Consider the following 16,902-nt stretch of genomic DNA (forward strand, 5'->3'; position numbering starts at 1 on the left):
TTATATAAAAAAGCATAACTTTATGGATAGTTATAACTGTTATTAATAGGTAACTAATTGGTTTAAATAGTTAATGGGCCATCAATTAGATCCAGCTGATTTTTGGCCGATTTTTTCCTGAGCGGATGGTCGGGACCGGAACATAAATATAAATACTGTGCACTCTGCAAATTTACACAAGAAGCCCAACGGATCATTGTAGGCTATTAGAATTTATTCCGAAAACTTGGGGGCGGGGGAATAAAATCAATAACGGGACGAATTCGGGCCACAAGTTGACAATCCCTGAAATATTGTGATTGTCATGCAGCTACTCGTCAAATAGCCTGAGGTGGTGTATGGCTACACTGGCCTAATAGAATTAGACATATGCTCAATATTTGGCAAGCACCAAAAAAAAAAATCACACATTTTCAATCAATATGGTATAAGAGATATTACAGAGTATTTAATCAATGCATAGTAAGTGTCTGTGAATTAGAATATCACGTGTATACAGGTTTTACTTCACTTGTGATCAATAAGAGAACAGAGAAAACAGAGAAATTACAACCATTTAATTAAATTGGCATGTTTATATCAATCATGACACAGATACAGCTACAAAAAAAAGGAGAAATACTGTACATAAAATCCTAAAACCACATGTAAATCTTGCTACAGCTGCTATGTTCACTTGAAAGATTAAGTGAAAGTACAGTCATGTTTATCAGTATCCCCAAAAGGATAAGCTACAACCAGTATGTTTAACACTGTAATGCATTTCATGTTATTAGCTTGGCTAAAAACACATGAACCATCCCCATTCCTCACAACGTACCATTACATACTGCATAGAAATTATGAAAAAACCTTAGTTTCACAGCAGCTATATCAAATGTTATTGCAATGCCATCACCGAACAGAGTCAAACAACATTTAACATAATGCACAGGCCTGACGAAAAATCCAGTACATGTACTAGGGAGGATGATGATGAACCATAACTGTGGATTCATAAAACAGTTAATATTCATAGAGCACAGCTTAAACAGTCACCACCTTCCTACCCATTATAAACAAAAATCAAACAAGTATTATTGTGTATAAACCCCCCAACCCTTCCCCATACAATACAGGTTAAATAAACTGTCCCTCATAAAGCCAATGGAATGTTAGTGTCAGACAAGCTCTCCCAGTTGAATAACAAATTCCTGATATTGACATGATTGCATGTCATTGCTGCAAACCTGCCCCCCTCCCTCTGACAACTGCCCCAGACTACAAAAGAAAAGGGAAACACACAATGACCATAACTTTTCTTCCAGAGGTGTAAAAAAAAAAAACAGGGGGGAAAAAGTGTTTATACAATCTTACTACTACACAACCTGCCTTTTCTTAAGAAAATAGTTGATAAAAATATTCCTCTGCATTGTACAAGAAAGGAGGTACGGGGAGCACTGGCAAGTGTAAGCATATTATTCTGCCTCATCCTCCTCTTTCTCAGGCTCATCTGCATCAGCCTCTTCTGCTGCCTCCTGGAGGATGAAAAAAAAAGAACATTCTCATATTATAGGATAGTTATTTTAGGTCTTGTTGGTTACACAATATTTCTGTGTGTGGGGGACAAACAGCTGTCAATGCCAATTATAATAGTTGGCCTGTTTGTAATACCTAATACTCCTGATTTTGAATGCTGTATATATCAGTGGCATGGTATATCGTATAATTGAAACTAAACCAACAAGTCTTGCCTCCTCATCTTTGGTCTCTCCATTTTCTGCCGGTGCTGCTTTTTCCTCAGGATCTTCTTTCTTCTCCTCAGGCTTGACCTTCTCTACTACCTCCTTTACTTTTTTGGGCTTGGCTGCTGCCTTGACTGGTGTCTACAAGAAACAGACAAACATGAGATACATGTCAATGTAAAAATGCATAGTACGCATAATAATTGGGTGCTTTTTGGTTTCAGCAAAAGTTGACAATTACAACATTTGTTTTTACCTTTGTCTTAGGCTCAGGTTTAGCCGGAGTAGTGGGTTTCTGCAAAATAATGAATATTTGATAATTAGTCCAATTACAAATAGACAATAGCATCTATTAATCGAAAACATCATAAATAGGCTATACAACATATAAATATTATGATATATAGTAAACTTACGGATGACAACCTCGTGGATCGCCTTTTTGGCTGGTGAGAAAAACAAAAAAGTTAAATCAGTTATTGCAGAAAAATTATTGATTTATAATGGACAAATATAATAGCATGAAATACTAACCTCGACTTCAGTGTCATTACTTGCCTGTGGGGGTGGGGGGAGAGAGAAAATAACATGTTAGTAAAAACCAAGAACAACAATCCCACATTCATGGATCGGGAGCGGCCGGGAGAAGTGGGAGTGTAATGCTTGGGGAGGGGGATGGGCTCACATGCTGTACCCCCGCCGCTCCACCCCCAAATTAACGAGGGAATTATGTAATCTGAAACTGTGTGGGGGAGGGTAGGCTAACGTATTTACATTACTATGCCATTTGACTTTTCCTATTGTCATGATGCAAAAATAGAGCCTTTGTGGTACCAGTTACCGGGAGAGCGACAAGTAAAACAGTATGTTATAGTCAGGCTTTAGTAGCCTGTACACATAAAGGGCAAATAGCAGCCCCCCCAATCCACCAGCAACACACGGAGATTGTGTTACATGAAGGCATCCATCCACCCGCCATGTCAACCAGTCTACTGTATGTTCCCGCCATTAGTAATATCTATAATTTCCTGATCCACCCTTATACGATCCCTTATGCGCTTTCGTGCATGTCCAGAGAAATTAAATAATGCAACATTGTTGCATTATGTAAGACAAGAAATACGCACGAACAAATATCAAAACATTTTTTTTATTACCGTGACCACCTATAATTTAGGTGGTCTTTTTCTTAAAAAAAAAAATATTCTATGACCCCATTTAAGTGATACATAACGCTGAGTTGTCGATGTCTTTCGTACTTCCAAGGGCTGCCATGACACTCCAAAGACTGTACCTTTCCATGCCATAGGGTGTCGCGCATTACACTACGCTTTACTGCACACAGGACACAAAGTGATAATATAGGATGCCACACGCGTCTGTTTTTTTTGGATTAAAACGGGGCTATTAAAAGTATTTGAATACAAAACGTGAACTTAATATGTAGGCGATTAAAGCACTTCCAATATTCACAAAATATCCTATAGTTCATGCACGCATTTCTGCAATGGCAACATGTAGCTAGCTTACTTACATCGCTGGTGGGTTACACCCCTTTGTCTGATCTCATTGCTGAGAAGGCTATTAACCTACTTTACATGAATGAAATACCCAATATATGCGTCAAATTAAATGAGATGATTACGTTACTTAAATAAAAAGCACAAGCTGCGATAGTTTATCATGTACGGGTTATTAAAAGGAGAAAGTGAGATCGAATGGGAAATGTTACCGCACTAAGTAAAAAGGCGCCACTTCCATATCAACAAGACAGACACACAAAAACACATTCAGACTTTAAAGCAAACGTGTTACATTGTATCAACCATATTTTAGCGTACATACAATTGTTGCAGCTATTTATAAAACACCTGTGTTAAATTATATATTGTAAAATAAGGTTTAAATTAAAGATACACAATCCAACTTACTTTGCTTCTTTTCGGCATGGCTGCTTTACTTGTATTGTCTAGATAATAAATTAGCCTTCTCAGTTACTGAACATTCAGTGCAGGCTTCTGAAAGTGTTCGATGTAACTCAGTCAGCACCTTCAGAACACACTGTAACTAACATAAATGTGCCATCAGTAGGCCTACGTACAGAAACGAGCTGAAACCGGATTGGATCCCCCTCTCTATATTATATTCCTTATCCTACCAACCTGACGGCCAATGCATTCTCCGCCCCTTGTTGCCATTGATTGGCTTTAAGGTCCAGGCAACATATTTTTAAACCATAGCAAGTTACCTGTGTGGGTATGTTTGTATGCCAATCAGTCGTTCCAACTTTACATTTTTATTAAAGGGGTGGGAATAGCTGGATTCAAAATTGTGTTATTTTCGTTGATATTATATTAGAATAATATACACATACTGTAAATGACCCTTATAGAATTGTCAATATTATTTTATTGAATAAAGTAATTTAGTAAATTTAGCCTATGTGGATGAATTGATATATTACATCTTCTTATGCATATATTTTGCACATTCTCATAATGATTTGAAGTTAATAAAATATGCTGTATTTGAATAAATAAGAGTTTCTAATGTGAAAATCAGCCCATAGTTCAGACTGGATGTGTCTTCCATTTATGATGAGCGCAGCAGCAACAAAGGTTGATAAGAAAAAATGGCTGCCGGGTGCGCTTGGTTCCTGGTGCTGGGATCTGTCTTTTTGTGCAATCTCTTCAAAATACTGTTGCCGACCATTTCCTCTTTCGTAAGTAGGGGTTATTTAGGCATTGGTAGTGTGAGAAATGCAGGGTTGGCTTGTAAATCATGTAATGTTTTGGCAGATTTGCACAGGTTAAATTAGCTAGCTTGCTATTTCACCTCTCGCGCCCCTCAAACAACGAAGCTAACCAACCATTCCATCCTGTTGGCAAATTGTTACATTGGATCATGGAAGGTGTGTTAGGCTGATAATATTGCCGGGTAGATAATGCCGTGTAGTTATCTATTGGGTACAGATTCAAATAGCAACCATAACATGTCAATACATCTGAGGTTATTATGGTATTTCTAGCCTATAGGCAAAGAATATGGGTTGTCATAATCTGGGTGGGTCGAGCCCTGAATGCTGATTGGCTGAAAGCCATGGTATATAAGACCATATACCATTGGTATGACAAAACATTTATTTTTACTGTTCTAATTAATTTTGTAACCAGTTTATAATAGCAATAAGGCACCTCTGGGGTTTGTGGTCATGGTATGACACATACCATGACTAAGGGCTGTATCCAGGCACTCCGCATTGCATCGTGGTTAAGAACAGCCCGTAGATGTGATATTTTGGCCATATACCACACCTCATTGTGCCTTATTAAGCAATATACTCTTAAACCAGGTGTTGCATGTTCTCATGCAATAAACCATAAATGACCCATGGAGGCAGAAAATACTTGTCACTTGCCAAGGCAATTTCATTACAAAGAAAATAGACTTTACAATTAGTAAAACATTTGGTATCCTACATGTGAATGCAATTCACGAACATCATTGACTATCAGAACAACACATTTATCAGGATGACGTACAGTGTTTATCGGACATAGTACAACTTTCCAATAATTTTGCACTTTTGTTGCACTAGCTCACAAACTCTAGGCGGCATTCTGCCTTCTCCCTACAGTTTTCAGCCATTAGCTTTGTCCATGACTACCTCATGTGAACTACAATCCTGACACTGTGTTTTAATGTTTAGGAACATCAATAATCATCACTTGCGATTCGGCTTTCGAAACATATGGCCCTTATCTTTCACCAGGGAGAAAGAATGTTTCAAATAAAAAATCTACACTTACTGTAGCAGTTTTGCACAGATACATACAGCTATGGGGGCCTCCATCCGAAGAAACTACACTTCCTCTACACTTCCCGAGTTACACTTACACACAGGTGTTCGGAGCATGCTAATTAGCACTGGTGGCCTGCCTCTTGGCTGCCATAAACAAGCGCTGTAATATGGAGATATGGCCGCATAGGAACACTAACCCTAAACCTATCAAGGTGTGTTTAAATTGACCTTTATTTCTCGCTGATATAAAAGATAAGGTCCTTTCTTATGCTTCCAAAACCGTAGCTTAAGCGATGCGTGTTAATGTTCAGATTGAGCGTCGGGGCTCTTAACAAAGTTCCACTGTATAGAAGACACCTTCGTCCAATGAATTATGTGTAATGAAACTGAGTCATGATCAAGGGAAAACTGGTAACAATCCCAAAGTTATCTCCTATCAGAAACCAGGCTAAACATGTAGTGTATTAGCCCTGCTGCAGCAGATGGTGCTTTTATTCCTTACGTATTTTGTCATTTCCCATTGAAAATGACAAAAAACATATGGAATAATAGCGCCATCTGTTGGCAGTAGGCCTAGTAGTGTGTTTTTGCAAAATATAAAATTAGCAAAATATAAGCAAAATATAAAATTAAATGTTTGTCTGTTGGGATGTGAAGCTGTCGAAGGTCCTTCAGAACGATGCTGAGCAGGAGAGGGATATGAGGGCTGAGATCCAGGAGATGAAGAAGGAGCACAACTCCGTTAGCATGATGGATGAGTTTGCCAGATACGCCAGACTAGAGCGCAAAATCAACAAGATGACTGACAAGCTGAAGACACATGGTAAGAGAGACACACAATTTAAAGTGGGTTTAGGTGGTCAGTGTGGCAGGGGGCGTGGTCGGGCCAGTTGGCTCTGCTGAATTTCTCTACACCCCTATCTTGGCCATGTAGAGAAATTTCCTGCAGTTCTACACATTTTCTCCATGGAGCTGAGATAAATTTACTTTAAAACTGCAAAAATGTAATGCAATTCCACATTCTGCAATGGAGCTAGGAGAAAATTGTTTTAAAGCTTATTTCTTGCAATTCGCCATTGCTAATACTGCTAAATTCATTGCTTTGGAATTTTCAATTCCACCTGATATTCTAGCTTTTATAAAGGTTATTTAATTTAAAAAGATATGTCTTTTAAATTTTCTACATACTTTATAGCTGGTTTTAGTTGTTTTAAGTTTACACTGAAAGTGTTTTTCCATCCCAAAAATGTATTGTATTATTATCATTTTTTTTAAATTTAACACTGTTCGGAATTAGGTGGCCTGAAAAAATGCTTAGGCTGCCCGGCCAGAGATTGCAATGGCAGAAAAATCCCTGATAGTGAGTAGGGTTGCCATTTTGGGGAATATTCAGAGGTGGAAACTCTCCATGGGAATATATGGGAATTAACGGAAATACATGCAAATTAATATTAATATAATTTAAATGTAGATGTTTTTTGCATTGGATATATTTACCATATCATATGGAGACAGAAACATAAACATTTTACCTTATCATAAGTAGACATAATTGCAAATTATTACATCCTTCCAATAGAAATAAAAACTATTTAGTTACAAATTGAACTTTAATTAAATGAGTTGACTCTTCACATGAGATGATTTCACTGAAGAACAAAAGAAAGGGGATATTGAATGATCCCCAATGATCCATCGCATCACCCAAAAACGTTTTCAACATACATCTGTAAAATGATAACCAAATCTTTCGTTTCTAGACTGTCTTCCTCTCAGGCTTCCATGTCTTCTCCCTGGACCTCCTTAATGTCCACCTCTTGAACATCAGACTTTGAGGCCTCATCTTCACTGTCTCTTTCCAACCTTGTTGAGGATGACTCGTTGTCAGGCTCAAAAAGCCTCAAATTTTCTCGGATGGCCACCAATTTTGCAACCCTTGTATTGGTCAGCCTGTTGCATGCTTTGGTGTGTGTGTTCCCAAACAAGGCCCAGTTGCGCTCTGAGGCGGCTGATGTTGGTGGGATTTGAAGGATGATGGAGGCAACAAGGGAAAGAGCCTCACATCCACAAAGTCCTTTCCACCAGGTGGCTGATGAGATATGTTGGTATGACTGCCATATTGCATCTCCATCCCAAAGCCCTTGCTTGGAAGTGTACTTTTCCAYACTGCCAAYAACCTTGCCCTCATCCAGGCCAAGGTGGTGAGACACGGTAGTGATGACACCATAGGCCTTGTTGATCTCTGCACCAGACAGGATGCTCTTGCCAGTATACTTGGGGTCCAACATGTACGCTGCGGCGTGCATGAGCTTCAGGCAGAAGTCTTCACCCTTTTTGATGTATTTCAGAACTGCAGTTTCCTCTGCATGGAGCAACAGTGAAATGGACAGGGCAGCAAGGATTTCTTCTCTTACATCTGCAAGCAGAGTCAACATCAGACAGGATGGCATTGTCTCCCTCAATCCGTGCAATGGCTACAGATTTCAGGAGTTTCAGGCTGCTTACCACTCTCTCCCAAAATACATAATCTAGGAGGATCCTCTTGATGGGGCTGTCCATATCGGCAGACTGTGATATGGCCATTTCTTGGAGAGACTCCTTCCCCTCCAGGAGACTGTCAAACACGATGACAACACCACCCCAACTGGTGTTGCTGGGCAGCTTCAATGTGGTGCTCTTATTCTTCTCAATTTGCTTGGTGAGGTAGATTGCTGCTATAACTTGATGACCCTTCACATAGCTAAACATTTCCTTGGCTCTCTTGTAGAGTGTATCCATTGTTTTCAGTGCCATGATGTCCTTGAGGAGCAGATTCAATTCATGAGCAGCACAGCCAATGGGTGTGATGTGAGGGTAGGACTCCTCCACTTTAGACAAAGCAGCCTTCATTTCCGCTGCATTGTCTGTCACCAGTGCAAATGCCTTCTGTGGTCCAAGGTCATTGATGACTGCCTTCAGCTCATCTGCAATGTAGAGACCGGTGTGTCTATTGTCCCTGTCACACCCTGATCAGTTTCACCTATCCTTGTTATTGTCTCCACCCTATCCAGGTGTCGCTTGTTATCACTGGTGTATATATCCCTGTGTTTCCTGTCTCTCTGTGCCAGTTTGTTTTGTATGTTCCAAGTCAACCAGTGTGTTTTTCCTGTGCGCCTGCCTTTTCTATCCTCTTTTACTAGTCCTCCCAGTTTTGATCCTTTCCTGTTTTCTGGACGTTACCCGCCTGCATGACAATTATGCCTGCCCTGACCTTGAGCTTGCCTGCCACACTGTACCTCCTGGACTCTGAACTGGTTTTGACTTTTTGCCTGTCCACGACCATTCTCTTGCCTACCCCTTTTGGATATAATAAATATCAAAGACTCGAACCATCTGCCTCCCGTGTCTGCACCTGAGTCTCGCCTTGTGCCTTTATAGTACGAACTGGCCATGACAGACCCAGCAGACTTGGACCAGCTCCGCCATGCTGTCTCCTTGCAGGGAGCCACCATTGGGTGGCATGAGGATCTACTGTTGGACCTTTTGGAAGGGCTTCGTTCCCTGACGGAATGTCACGACCAAGGGTTCAAGGCTATCATGGTGCGAATCAGTGAGTTAGCTCATAGGCAACCTGCCACCTCAGACCTCCCAACCACCCACTAACCTGTCTACTATCAGTGGTGGGTTTGTACAGCCTACCCCGGCTCCCCGAGAACCCCGCTTAACACCTCCGGAGCGATATTCTGGGGATCCTGGAACCTGCCGGGGTTATCTTTCTCAATGCTCCCTTATTTTTCAGCTGCAGCCATCTTCATTCCCTTCGGACCGGTCGAAGATAGCGTATATTATTACGCTAATATCAGGAAGGGCGCTCTCCTGGGCTACGGCAGTTTGGGAGCAACAATCCGCCATTTGTTGTCATGTGGAGGATTTCATTGCGGGGTGAGGAAGGTATTTGATTCTCTGGTATCCGGGAAAGAGGCGGCCAGTAAACTTCTTGAATTACTTCAAAACTCCAGTAGTGTGGCAGACTACGCGGTTGATTTTTGCACGTTGGCCGCCGAGAGTGCCTGGAATCCGGAGTCTCTTTTCGATACCTTTCTTCACGGATTATGTGAGGTGGTAAAAGATGTGCTAGCTGCTCGGGAATTACCGGTGGACCTCGACTCCCTCATCTCCCTCACCATTAGAATTGATGGACGCCTAAGGGAACGCAGGAGTGAGAGGTCTGGTCTCGGGCACACTTGTTGATCCGCTATGGCTCGCTCACCTTCGAAGGAATCCGGAAGTTCCCAAAGGCAGTTTTTCAGAGAGGATACGAAACCCCCCGAGTTCCCTCGTGAATCATCAATGATGGGTGAGTTGGATACTCCTGAGCCTATGCAATTGGGAAGAGCTAGGTTATCAGTTGGGGAACGCTCACGTAGGATGAGTTCAAACTGTTGTCTGTACTGTGGAGGGGCAGGACATTATATACTGTAGCTACCTGCCCTCTTAGGAAACCTTTGTCTCAAGTACTCTGGTGAGGCAGACTGGGAGTTCCCTATTTCCCATCACCCGCGCACCTTTTTTTTGTGCTTTTGCTGTGGGGAGACCAGTCTGTCTCTCCGATTGCTCATTGACTCTGGGGCTATATATTTCAGGTAACCACAGTGAGACCATACAGTTCCTCCTTATTGCATCTCCCCATGTTCTGGTTGTCTTGGGATTTTCATGGCTCCAAAAACACAACCCTGTTATTGACTGGACCACGAGCTCCATCCTGGGTTGGAACCAATTTTGCCATTCCCACTGTCTTCAAGCTGCACAGCCTTCCCCCAGACGTCTTGGTCAGGATGTTAGCAAGGCTTTGGATGTTTCTGCCATTCCCACTGAATACCATGACCTCCTTGAAGTTTTCAGTAAGCCACGTGCTACTTCCCTTCCCCCCGCACCGTTCTTATGATTGTGTCATTGATTTTCTCCCAGACACCACACCACCTCAGGGTCGGCTATATTCTCTATCCGGGCCGGAGACCAAGGCTATGGATGAGTACATAGAGGAGTCTCTGGCTACTGGGGCCGTCCGTCCGTCTGCATCTTCTGCCGGCGCAGGGTTTTTCTTTGTGCCCAGGCCCTAGGACCATGCCTCAGGACTACCTGGCATGATGACTCCTTGCTGTCCCCAGTCCACCTGGACGTGCTGCTGCTCCAGTTTCAACTGTTCTGCCTGCGGCTATGGAACCCTGACCTGTTCACCGGACGTGCTACCTGTCCCAGACCTGCTGTTTTCAACTCTCTAGAGACAGCAGGAGCGGTAGAGATACTCTCAATGATCGGCTATGAAAAGCCAACTGACATTTACTCCTGAGGTTCTGACTTGTTGCACCCTCGACAACTACTGTGATTATTATTATTTGACCATGCTGGTCATTTATGAACATTTGAACATCTTGGCCATGTTCTGTTATGATCTCCACCCGGCACAGCCAGAAGAGGACTGGCTACCCCTCATAGCCTGGTTCCTCTCTAAGTTTCTTCCGAGGTTTTTGCCTTTCTAGGGAGTTTTTCCTAGCCACCGTGCTTCTACACCTGCATTGCTTGCTGTTTGGGGTTTTAGACTGGGTTTCTGTACAGCACTTTGAGATATCAGCTGATGTAAGAAGGGCTATATAAATACATTTGATTTGATTTGACCCTGCATCCGTGCATTGACTACTGGGGACTGAATGACATTACGGTTAAAAATCGGTACCCCTACCACTCCTCTCCTCGGCTTTTGAACCTCTTCAGGGGGCCACCCTTTTTCCCAAGCTGGACCATCGGAATGCCTACCACCTGGTTTTGATACACGTAGGGGATGATTGGAAAACAGCCTTCAACACAGCCAGCGGACATTATGAGTACCAGGTCATGCCGTTTGGTCTCACCAACGCCCCGCTGTCTTCCAGGCTTTGGTAAACGATGTGCTCCGGGACATGCTAAACCGTTTTGTGTTCGTCTACCTTGACGACATCCTGTTTTTTTCCCGGTCTGCCCAAGAACATGTTCTTCATGTCAGGCAGGTCCTTCAGCGCCTCCTGGAGAACCAATTGTTCGTGTGAAAGCTGAGTAGTGTGAGTTCCACCGCTCTACAATCGCCTTTCTGGGATATGTCATTGCTGAGGCTAATGTCCAGATGGATTCTGGTAAGGTGAAAGCAGTGGTGGATTGGCCTCAACCTAAGTCCAGGGTGCAGTTGCAACGATTCCTAGGCTTTGCTAACTTCTACCACCGTTTCATTCGGGGTTACAGCACCCTGGCGGCCCACCTCTATGCACTCACCTCTCCCAAAGTACCGTTCACATGGTCTCCAGCTGTCGACAAAGCCTTTGTGGACCTGAAGCATTGGTTCACAACAGCACCCATTCTCATCCATCCGGACCCGTCTCGTCAATTTGTGGTTGAGGTTGATGCTTCTGATGTTGGCGTGGGGGCCAGACCAAAAGCTTCATCCCTGTGCCTTCCTGTCCCATCGTCTCAATCCTGCAGAGAGGAACTATGACGTAGGCAACCGAGAACTCCTGGAGGTCAAGATATCATTGGGAGAGTGGAGGCACTGGCTGGAAGGAACAGAACAGTCATTCTTGGTCTGGACCGGCCATAAAAATTTGGAATATCTCCGTACAGCCAAGCGCCTTAACTCCAGGCAGGCTCGGTGGGCTCTCTTGTTTACTAGATTCAACTTCACCGTTTCCTACCGCCCAGGGTCCAAAAATGTTAAGCCTGACGCTCTCTCCCGCCTATACAGTTCCTCTGCCACACCCTTGGTCTCCGAAACCATTATCCCTACCTCAAGCCTTGCAGCCACAGTACGTTGGGGTATTGAGATCCTGGTTCGCAAGGCACAATGCTCCCAGCCTGGACCTGAAGGGGGCCCGGCTAACCGGCTGTTGGTCCCTAACTCAGTCCGGTCCCGGTTCCTGGAATGAGCTCATTCCTCCAGGCTAACCTGTCATCCAGGTTCCCGTCGTACCCTAGCATTCCTCCGACAACGTTTCTGGTGGCCCACAATGGTTCCTGACGTCTCTGCCGTTGTCACCGCATGCATGGTGTGCGCCCAGAATAAGACTCCACTGCAAGCTCCTTCTGGCCTTCAGCCACTACCGGTTCCTCATCGTCCCTGGTCCCATATCTCTCTGGACTTCGTTCACTCGGCTTCTCCCGTCTGATGGCAACACCGTCATTCTGACAGTGGTGGATCGGTTCTCTAAGGCCACTCATTTCATCCCTCTCCCCAAACTTCCCTCTGCCAAGGAAACGGCCCAGCTCACGGTTCAGCACATCTTCCGGATCCATGGACTCCCGGTGGATATGGTTTTCGACTGGGGTCCTCAATTCTCATCTCAGTTTTGGAAGGCGTTCTGCACCCTAATTTGGGCGTCGACCAGCCTATCCTCCGGATTCCACCCCCAGTCGAACGGCCAGTCGACGCGAGCTAACCAGGACCTTGAGACCACCCTAAGATGTCTGGTCTCAACCAACCCCACTACCTGGAGCTGACAACTGGTCTGGGTGGAGTATGCCCGGAACACCCTTCCCTGTTCAGCAACGGGACTCACCCCATGGAGCACTCAAAAGGGGAATCAACCTCCGCTCTTCCCAGAACAAGAACCGGAAGTCAACACCCTCGGCCCAGATGTTCGTCCGCCGCTGTCGACGTACCTGGAGAAGAGCTCGGGTAGCACTTCTCAAGACCAACTCGAGGTATCGTCAATAAGCGGACCTCCACCAGACTCCAGCTCCGCACTACCGCATTGGCCAGGGGGGTATGGCTGTCCACACGGGACCAGCTCCTTCGGGTAGAGTACCGCAAACTGTCCCCCCGTTTCATTGGTCTGTTTCCATATCTAGAGTCCTTAGTTCCACTGCTGTCCGTCTCCTTGTTACCCCGTACCCTCCATATTCACCCTACGTTCCATGTGTCTAAGATTAAGCCAGGGTCTCACTGTCCTTTGTCTTCTGTCCCCATGTCTCCACACATCATATAGTGCCCATGGCATTTTCCTGTAAAGATTAAAATAAAAATGTAAAAATCCAAATACAATTCCATGTACAGATAAATAGTTAAGCAGTTAGATTAAACAAGTCCAAACAGCTGAATTAACACTCCTCAGTTAGCAGGCTCAAGCAAGCTAAAACCCACATGGTAGCAAAAACTAACTAGCAGAAGTTGTTAAGTTAGAAATGATTTAAACACACTTTGCCATAGGCTACTAGTTTACAAAAAATCATGTATCTCATTATAAAATATATTCAACCCTCCCAGTATTGTAATCAAAACTTACCAGAAAGCATGTAGTCCTTGGCTCAGACAGTGTAGTAGTGTGGACTCATCATCTTATTCCTGTGCAAGATCTTGAGAATCAGCTGTACATGTGATGGAAGAGTGCACTGTACATGTGATGGAAGAATGCACTGTGCATGCAGAGGGTTGCAATTCCATTGAATTGGGGATAGTTTAACCAAAATATGCCACAAGACCTAGAGTTGCCTTATGTGTATCCCACAAAAAAACGTCACTGTTATAAGCTAACTTTTTTGATGAATTTAAGCAAAATTCCCGGGCTTAACATCCCATGGTAAATTTCCGACCCTTTTTGGAACCCTAATAGTGAGACATTATCACACCTTTGGGGGGGTTAGATGAAAGTCAGACTTTTACTATAGCTCAGTGCAGGCTGGTGGGAGGAGCTATAGGCTGTTTGATACTGTTACATTGATTCCATTCCAGCAGTTAAGATGAGCCCCTCCTGTAGCTCCTCTCAAATCAGCAGATCTCACAAAGTGCTTATACAGAAACCCAGCCTAAAACCCCAAACAGCAAGCAATGTAGATGCAGATGCTATAGCTCCATCATTTACCTTCTATATAAGATAAGGGGCAAAAAGGCAGGAAACCAAATGATCCATACCTCTAGGTTTTTCAAACTGCTCTCTGCTGCCTATAGGGGACTTGCATGTTAACGCACCATGTGTGGACAGTGGGAGGTGGGGTTTAGATAACAGACTGAGTGTTCACTTGGGGGCCTGTTGTTGCAGTTGCTGCTTGTTGCGCTCCTTCATGTCCAGGCCATAGCTCTGAACTCTACAGAGGCAGGAAGCATAGTATAGAGCTCCATTACGAGTGTGTCATACAGACACACACTCCATTGACTATCAGACAACAACCACATGTCTCCAACAGCCATTTGACGAGTTAATGTCATATGAATGACAGCCTTTGCATTACACTATGGCGCCTGCCCTGTAACCGTAAGGGCTATGACCAAGCAAACAAGGAAATACAATACTCAGATGGATTTTTTTTTTTTTTGGAAAAATTATGTTAAGGACAAATTCTCAGGAATGAGAATTTGTTTGTTTGTTTGGAAAACATTCCTCAGTGGATTTCTGTTACAGTATTATTTTGTTTTTGTACAGGGGCAAATACAGGTTGTGGCAAAAACCCAAAGGCAATTTTTGGGGTTCTGTTTAAAATAACTAGTTTTGAATTTGTCAAAATGGCCAAAAAAGTCCACACGTTCACTCTTTACCACATTGTTTAAATGAGTCACAACGCAGGTGACCTTGATATATGGTGTTTTATATGTTGTCTCAGTTCAGGGCCACTGCCTATCAATCAACATGCCTTCAAGTTCAAATCCTGTTGTTCAACGACAGGAATATTTCACTATTTTGGAATCAAAAGCATTTTCACATTGAAATGCACCACATGTATTTCTCCAGTCATACCCGAGTGGCGCAGCGGTCTAAGACACTGCATCTCAGTGCTAGAGGCGTCACTACAGAGCCTGGTTCGATTCCAGGCTGTATCACAACTGGCTGTGATTGGGAGTTCCATAGGGCGGCGCACAATTGGCCCAGCGCCGTCTGGGTTAGGGTTTGGCTGGGGTAGGCTGTCATTGTAAATAAGAATTTGTTCTTAAATGGCTTGCCTAGTTAAATAAACAGACTTTTTTTTTTTAAATGCACTGTATACACTGGTCACACATCAGTCTTATTTGTCCATACCATACAAAGCAGGTTCTATTCCAATGCATGTTGTGTAGTATACACTGAAATTAATTGTGAAGAACACACAAGGCAACTGTTATTAGATCTGCCAAAATTCCTAACATGTAATGTATGTCTGTAGGCATTTTAGTGGATATTTCTTTGATATTTATAGAATGGATACCAATAATTAATTTAGATAGTTCCTGTGCAGATTGGTCATTTTTGTTTTTTCTTCTTACAGTCAAGTCAAGAACTGCTCAACAAGCCAAAATGAAATGGATGGTGAATATAGGTTTTTATATCCTGCAGGTTAGTTAAACATATTTAAATGAGAAATACAGTATGTCCTATATTCTTTAATAGGTACAAAATATACATACACATTTTAAAATGTCAGTTGTCACCACCAGAAGACATGCACAAGTAATTCTGATGCACTGAATCAGGCTGTTTTCTCGTGTCTCTCTAGGCTGCTCTGATGATCTCACTGATTTGGAAGTATTATGCTGACCCAGTGACTGTTGTACCCAGTAAGTGGATTGCCCCCCTGGAGCGGCTGGTGGCTTTCCCATCTAGAGTAGCAGGTAAATTGTGTGATTTCAACACCTGAGAATTGAGGCCCACACTTGCTTTCACTGTGGGTAAATGAATTGTAATCATTGTAAAGTTTAGTGTTTAATGTGTAAAATACCTAGTCTTGGCTAATTATAGACAACTACTGAATGTCCCTTTTATTCGGTCTCTATAAATACTGAAGATAGAATCACATGACTCTTTTTCATCTTAACATGGAATTCAAAACTCTGTTGTATCCAAATTACACTTTCTTTTCTTTTGAAAACTGTTATCAAATACTGCTAACCGACAACTCTGACGAAACCTATTTGAAACCAGTCTTTTTATCCTTTCAGGTGGTGTTGGAATCACATGCTGGCTGGTGGTGTGCAACAAAGTGGTGTCTATTGGTCTACATGCTGTTAGCTAAGGAATGGTATCTTCTCATGTCTTATTTATTCCCCAAATGTTCTGAGAATGAAGTCAGGCAGTGTTACTCAGCGCTTTGATATTAAAGTTTAAACCGGTACTGTTGGTAAGCACTTTTTTACAAAGCACTCCATATTCAAACGTTGCCTTACATTGCCAGTGTTATTGCACATATTTGACGGTCTCTCATGTTGGCTTTGGAATTGGATGTTATTTCATAAGTTGCTACTCTGCGTAATGATTGTATGAGCATGTTTTAATGACCATGTATTTAAATCTCATTCCAACTTATTGAGATGAGTTGAGCAAGAAGTGTGAAAATTGTTTAATTGTTATGTCATTTTGTTATTCATGTTAATTGTAGGCATGGTATGTGGCACATTTTCATTTGCTGAAC

General features: G+C 42.9%; 2 protein-coding genes across 3 annotated transcripts; one reads left to right on the forward strand and one right to left on the reverse strand.

Moving 5' to 3' along the window:
- Positions 1-809: 809 nt before the first annotated feature.
- Positions 810-3,898, reverse strand: LOC112080735 (high mobility group nucleosome-binding domain-containing protein 3). Its single transcript, XM_024146578.2, has 6 exons — positions 3,656-3,898; positions 2,259-2,282; positions 2,141-2,170; positions 1,981-2,019; positions 1,734-1,865; positions 810-1,517 (listed from the first exon to the last, which is right to left on the reverse strand). The coding sequence occupies exons 1-6, from the start codon at positions 3,671-3,673 to the stop codon at positions 1,458-1,460; spliced, it is 303 nt and encodes a 100-aa protein (XP_024002346.1). The 5' UTR covers positions 3,674-3,898; the 3' UTR covers positions 810-1,457.
- Positions 3,899-4,319: 421 nt separating this feature from the next.
- On the forward strand, positions 4,320-16,605 carry LOC112080737 (guided entry of tail-anchored proteins factor 1). 2 transcript variants are annotated; one of them, XM_024146627.2, is made up of 5 exons: positions 4,320-4,446; positions 6,184-6,349; positions 15,763-15,803; positions 15,991-16,105; positions 16,433-16,605. In XM_024146627.2, exons 1-5 carry the CDS (start codon positions 4,357-4,359, stop codon positions 16,504-16,506), a joined length of 486 nt encoding a protein of 161 aa, XP_024002395.1. In that variant the 5' UTR covers positions 4,320-4,356; the 3' UTR covers positions 16,507-16,605. The 2 variants fall into 2 exon arrangements, with proteins under 2 accessions (XP_024002395.1, XP_024002394.1); XM_024146626.2 differs by having other exon boundaries at positions 4,322-4,446; positions 15,763-15,830.
- The last annotated feature ends 297 nt before the right edge of the window (positions 16,606-16,902 follow it).

This window comes from Salvelinus sp. IW2-2015, unplaced genomic scaffold (assembly GCF_002910315.2).
Source record: "Salvelinus sp. IW2-2015 unplaced genomic scaffold, ASM291031v2 Un_scaffold16467, whole genome shotgun sequence".
NCBI lineage: Eukaryota > Metazoa > Chordata > Actinopteri > Salmoniformes > Salmonidae > Salvelinus > Salvelinus sp. IW2-2015.

Coding starts and splice junctions, on each gene's coding strand:
- LOC112080735 (XM_024146578.2), bottom strand. Junction 2,171..2,258: donor GTAATGACACTGAAGTCGAG/GTTAGTATTTCA, acceptor TTTTCTCACCAG/CCAAAAAGGCGATCCACGAG. Junction 1,518..1,733: donor GAGAGACCAAAGATGAGGAG/GCAAGACTTGTT, acceptor TTCATCCTCCAG/GAGGCAGCAGAAGAGGCTGA.
- LOC112080737 (XM_024146626.2), top strand. CDS start 4,357: ATGGCTGCCGGGTGCGCTTGGTTCCTGGTGCTGGGATCTGTCTTTTTG. Junction 15,831..15,990: donor TAGGTTTTTATATCCTGCAG/GTTAGTTAAACA, acceptor GTGTCTCTCTAG/GCTGCTCTGATGATCTCACT. Junction 16,106..16,432: donor TTTCCCATCTAGAGTAGCAG/GTAAATTGTGTG, acceptor TTATCCTTTCAG/GTGGTGTTGGAATCACATGC.